Source organism: Lupinus angustifolius, chromosome LG09, assembly GCF_001865875.1.
Source record: "Lupinus angustifolius cultivar Tanjil chromosome LG09, LupAngTanjil_v1.0, whole genome shotgun sequence".
Classification (NCBI taxonomy): Eukaryota; Viridiplantae; Streptophyta; class Magnoliopsida; order Fabales; family Fabaceae; genus Lupinus; species Lupinus angustifolius.
In genome coordinates this window covers 9,581,515-9,587,496 of record NC_032017.1, presented here as the reverse complement: position 1 = coordinate 9,587,496, position 5,982 = coordinate 9,581,515, and the positions used below count along the sequence as shown (strand labels likewise).

Below are 5,982 nucleotides of genomic sequence, written 5' to 3'. Positions count from 1 at the left end.
GTTTTATCATTTAATATTAAGTCTCATAACATTGCAGGTTTATAGTCATACGATAAAACTTCTTCTTAAGTATGAGTGATACCTTTTTATCATAAATGACACCTGATATACTCTTCCATTTCATTCAACCCGCTTGAATCTTATGGTTCACATTTTCGTCAATTTCTCCATCGTCTTAAATGATTGACCTAAAATACCTAAATCTAATGACTTGTGGTATAGATGATCCTCAATCTTTACCTGAGTTTATTCATCTCTTGCTAAATTTACACTCCATATACTCTGTCTTACTTCGACTTATGCGAAATTCATATATTTCTAAAGTTTGTCTCCACATTTCTAGTTTCCCACTTAATTTCTCTCTCAAGCCTACCACTAAAACAATATCATCCGTAAAGAACATGCATTATGTCACTGGTTCTTGGATATGCTGAATAAATACATCCAAGACAAGTTGGAGATTGACATCACATATGAATAAAAAATGCTTTCAAGATAAAAACAAAAAATATACCAACCGAAAAGTTGACTACATTATATAGTAAGTTACATACCGAGATTCTAACTATAAATCCTAATATGACACTACATCTTTGCCACCCTAAGTAACATAGGAGACATCAAACAATGATCAAAATGTTATTACATTATCTTCTTGTACTGCTTCGGGTTCTTACTATGGTGGTTCTGATTCAAGCTCAAGATCAATCAGGTTTGGTTGTAAAACTTTGAAAAGTTTCATGAAGTTACTTAATTATGTATTCAAAAGCCATAGTTACATGTAATGAATCAAATTGCAGACCATGTTAGGTGATACGGCCACAATATTGTGGTTGCGGTGATCGCCGCAACCGCATCACACCACAATTGTGGTATGACACCGAATCACAGTGATGCATCCAAATCGGACTGTATTTGGGTCGCATCAGGTCGCAACGCAACCGTACCAGGCCGCAACGATATCAAAAATAATTTTTTACTCACAAAATAATTCACACTGCAATGGTTACAATCCGCATCGCAACGACCACAATGACCGCAATCATTATAACTACAACCACAATTTAAAACATTGGTTACTTGTTATGCAGTACTCGTTCTAGTACGCGATACCAAGTGGTTCATAACAAACTCGGTACGTGGTAGGTAGGCTAAACGAGGGAATCATGTAAACATGTGAATATGTTTGTATACCCTAACTTTTCTTTGTTTCCATGTGTCAGGATTCATCAGCATAGATTGTGGGCTCCCTAAAAGTGCTACCTACACTGAGCCTACAATAGGCATAAATTACATATCAGATGATAAATTCATAAGCAGTGGTGTAAGTGTGAGTTTATTACCTTCAGAAAGAAGTAATCTTCAACAGCAACTATGGCATGTAAGGAGTTTTCCAAATGGAGTAAGAAACTGTTACAGAATAAATGTGACAAGTGGTACTAAATATTTGATCAGAGCCGATTTCTATTATGGAAACTATGATGGTCTAAATGAGGTACCAATATTTGATCTTCATATTGGTGCTAATCCATGGGACACAATGAAATTCCCAAATGCATCACTTAGCTCAATGAATGAGATCATTTACACTGCACCACTAGATTTTATACATCTTTGTTTGGTTAACACAGGCCAAGGGACACCATTCATTTCATCTATAGAATTGAGGGCTTTGGAAAATAAGACTTATGGCACTGAATCAGGATCTTTGGATCTCTTGATAAGATATGATTTAGGTTCCACATCTGGCTCAACATATAGGTGAGTGACTCATATTAGCTCATTTACATTATTGTGCAAATTCTCTTGAGCCCTTGGCACAATGATTGCTGCTTAGAGTCTATTTGCGAGTTGGATTTTAGAGGGGAAATAAGAGAATGCAAAGACTTGAGAGCTATGAAATACATTAGTGAGATGGTTCCGAAACTTTCCTTTTCTCACCTCCAAAACTTAACTTGCAAACACACCTTAGGTCTGTTTGTGAGTCGAATTTGGAAGGGAAGGAAGAGAAAGGTAAGATTTGGGAGCCATGGAATACATAGCCTTTCATTTTCTTTCCTTCCCCTTCCAAACTCAACTCACAAACAGACCCTTAGTGACCAAGAGGTCACGAGTTCAAATTCAAATCATGGAAACAACTTCTCTCCACCTGTGGGGTAAAGTTGCATACATCTATTTTCCTCAGATCTTACTAGGTGAGAGCCTTCTGCACTACGCCGTTATTTTTAGAAGTTTCTTGAACATCTATTTCTAACAACCTTGGACAACTTTGCTATATGCAACTTCATGTACTGCTTACATTATGTGTCAAATTTTCATTATAGGTTTAGTGATGATGTTTATGACCGTATCTGGATGCCCACTGTCTTTAACCTATGGACACAAGTAAGCACTTCACTTAGCAATGACAATTTGACTCAGAATGCATATAAACCACCAGCAATTGTGATGAGCACTGCTGCTACACCAATAAATTCTAGTGCTGCTTTTGTACTATATTGGGATCCAGAGAATGTAAATATACAATACAAAGTCTACATGCACTTCAATGAGGTTCAAAAGTTGAAACCAAACGAAACTAGATCATTCAATATCACCCTCAATGGTGAACATTGGTATGGACCTATGGTACCTTCATATCAAATGACAAGTACCATATTCAGTCCATTAACTTTGACTGGAGCCACAAGGTATGTATTTTCACTTTTTAAGACAGAAACTTCAACTCTTCCACCAATCATCAATGCCATTGAGATTTATATAGTGAAAGATCTCTCACAACAAGAAACTGAACAAGATGATGGTATGCTCTTGATCTAAAGTAACATATGCTTGTTAGTACCTTACGTAAATTTAAAATTTCTATAATTTGTTTTGAGGCTCTTTTTGGATCTAAAAATACTAGTTGATGCAATCACAAACATCAAGAACACTTATGGAGTGGATAGAAATTGGCAAGGAGATCCGTGTGCCCCTATCGCATACATGTGGCAGGGTCTAAATTGTAGTTCTGATGGTGATAAACCCCCGAGAATCACATACTTGTAAGTTTAATATTCCGAAACATAAAATGTTCATAAATTCGAAACTCCAACCGTGAACTAAGAATATATTTGTAAATGCTATCAGGGATTTGTCTTCGAGTGGAATGACCGGGCAGATACCATTTTACATCTCCAAACTCACTATGCTGCAGTACTTGTTAGTAAATGATAGAACTATGTCGCTAGCACTTTTTTTCCTCTTCTTGGAAATTCATAGTTGTAATAGTGCATGTGTGATTGCTGCTTTCAGGGATTTATCAAACAACAGCTTAAGCGGGGCAATACCGGATTTTCTAACACAAATGCAATTATTGAAAGTCTTGTGAGTTATTCCTTATTAGTGCAAAAAGGTATTTTCCTAGTTATAAAAGAGAAAGAAAGTGTTAATTTTTTCCCGTTTTTGCAGAAACTTGGGGAATAACAAGCTTAATGGTTCAGTTCCTAGTGGTCTTGTCGATAGATCAGAGAAAGGTTCACTATCATTGAGGTATGCATATTACTTATTTAAGATGAATGTTATGTAAACTTTATTGTTAATATATTTCCGATATATGCATGCAGAATGCAACTTAAATTCATTTTAGAAATGCTGCAAGTTTCATTAGTGCTTCCTTTCTTTACCGAAACATTTTCTAAGAAACTCGAAAATAAGAAGTTCCAATCAAAGCTATTGATATCACTTTTCTCTTGTTTCATTCTTGATTTGACGTTATTTTTGTCTCAACAATGCTAGCGTGGGAAAAAATCTGAATCTGTGTGCATCTGCTTCATGCAACCAAGCGAACCAACAGACAGATAATCAGATCAAGAAGAAAAATAAAACGAATATAGTTATTCCAGTAGTAGTATCAGTTGCAGGGGTTTTAGTCCTCTTAGTAATTGCATCAGTAAGTATCATAAAGAGAAAACCGCGAGGTAGGTGATAACTGCCATTTACGGCCCTCCAATTTTGGTTAATCACATACATTCTAATTTCATTGTAATTTTTAAAAAAGTGAAATTAGCAGCTGTGAAAAATCATGTGGGGACCAACACTCTAAATATATCACAATTAAAACCAAAGCAAAGAGAGTACTCATATGAGGATCTTGTTAAGATCACCAACAATTTGGATAGACTTCTAGGTGGAGGTGGATTTGGACCAGTTTACCATGGCTTTATTGATGACATTGAAGTAGCTGTTAAGATACTTTCCCAATTATCGGTACGAGGATATCAGCAATTTCTAGCTGAGGTAAGTAGTCAATTTTGCACAGAAGTTATTGATCTCAACCAAAACTATTATTTACCATGACATAAAAGTGGCCTTGAATTTCAGGTTGAACTTCTAATGATAGTTCATCACAAAAATCTGACTTCTCTTGTTGGATATTGCAATGAAGAGGGCAATATAGGACTCATCTATGAATATATGGCAAATGGGAACCTTGATGAATATCTTTCAGGTATGTTCATAAAATTTTCAATAAAAAAGATTCAATCAACTTATACCAAGTACTTTCGAAAATACTAAGATTTGATTGTACAGGAGAAAATATCGAGGCGAAGTTGTTGACATGGGAAGATAGATTGAGAATAGCCATAGATGCAGCACAAGGTCAGTGAGACAACTAGATATGCAAATTTCTCCTTCCATATTTGATTCTTCGGGTCGATTTATTTACGGCCAAAATTGATTAACAGGATTGGAATATTTGCATAATGGTTGTAAGCCACCTATAATCCATAGAGATGTGAAATGTACAAATATTTTGTTAAATGAAAACTTGCAAGCAAAAATGGCTGATTTTGGCTTATCAAAAAGCTTTCCTACTGATGGGAAGACGCATTTGTCCACTGTTGTTGCTGGAACTCATGGTTACATGGATCCTGAGTAAGTGCTTCATTTACATGGTTTACTACCATTTCCATTGGAACATTATTCTACATGTTGCAGAGATAATCTCATTTGTTCATGTTGATCCAAATCCAAATAAAATTAACTGTATGATTTGCCATGTAGTTACTTCATGTCAAACAGGCTCACAGAGAAAAGTGATGTTTACAGCTTCGGAGTTGTTATTTTGGTGATAATCACTGGTCAACCTGCAAATAGAAAAATGCATGATGATTATTTGATTCACATAAGTCAGTGGGTTAGCCCCATGTTTTCGAATGGGGATATTGAAAACATAGTTGACTCAAAACTAGAAGGAGATTTTGACACTAACTCTGTCAGGAAAGCTGTTAAAATAGCAATGGATTGTCTGTCCACCAATTCTTCAAAAAGGCCAAACATGAGCGAAGTAGTGACTGAGCTAAAGAATTGTTTTACTGCAGAGTTAGCTCGAAAAAGAACCGGTCACGACACTGATAAATCGTCTGAGTTGGTCCCCTTGAATCGGACTACCAAATTTGGTCCCCTGCTAGATAGTACATCTTGATGCTAAAAATAAGATACCATGATGTGTTTCTATTTGTTTGCTGTAATTGTGTTTATTATAGTCCAGTCATGTTCCATTCTTGTTTTCTATCAACCAATTCTACTATTTCATGAATAAACAAGTCAAAATATGTTTTGCTTCTTTTGCTTTTGAAGTGAACCAATTCAAGTAGATATGTGTTAACAGAACCTATAACTCATATGTCATTTAAAATTCATAATTAAGATGTAAGAGACCAATGAGGAAAAAATCTATTAGTATCCAAGTTTTTTTACATTATCACTATATTATCCATTATACGTATTTAATTATTATTGACTCTTAAATATAAGTAATATAAATGAATAATGGATAATATATCGACTATATAAATTTTTACACTAATTGTTTATAGATATTACACTTATTTATAATTGAGGTTTATCATTGTCTCTACCTCTGAAAATGAGATGAAACATTATATCTTATATGCATGAAAGTGAAATATGTCATGAATTTAAGGTACAATAACCACT

The 5,982-nt window shown here is 35.0% G+C and overlaps 1 protein-coding gene across 3 annotated transcripts; it reads left to right on the top strand.

Moving 5' to 3' along the window:
- On the top strand, positions 623–5,496 carry LOC109356645 (probable LRR receptor-like serine/threonine-protein kinase At1g05700). 3 transcript variants are annotated; one of them, XM_019600073.1, is made up of 14 exons: positions 623–712; positions 1,224–1,761; positions 2,325–2,803; positions 2,906–3,044; positions 3,130–3,201; positions 3,295–3,366; positions 3,451–3,531; positions 3,778–3,830; positions 3,870–3,959; positions 4,040–4,278; positions 4,363–4,489; positions 4,573–4,641; positions 4,728–4,917; positions 5,047–5,496. In XM_019600073.1, the coding sequence occupies exons 1-14, from the start codon at positions 628–630 to the stop codon at positions 5,465–5,467; spliced, it is 2,655 nt and encodes an 884-aa protein (XP_019455618.1). In that variant the 5' UTR covers positions 623–627; the 3' UTR covers positions 5,468–5,496. The 3 variants fall into 3 exon arrangements, with proteins under 3 accessions (XP_019455618.1, XP_019455617.1, XP_019455616.1); XM_019600072.1 differs by having other exon boundaries at positions 3,778–3,959; positions 4,049–4,278; XM_019600071.1 differs by having other exon boundaries at positions 3,778–3,959.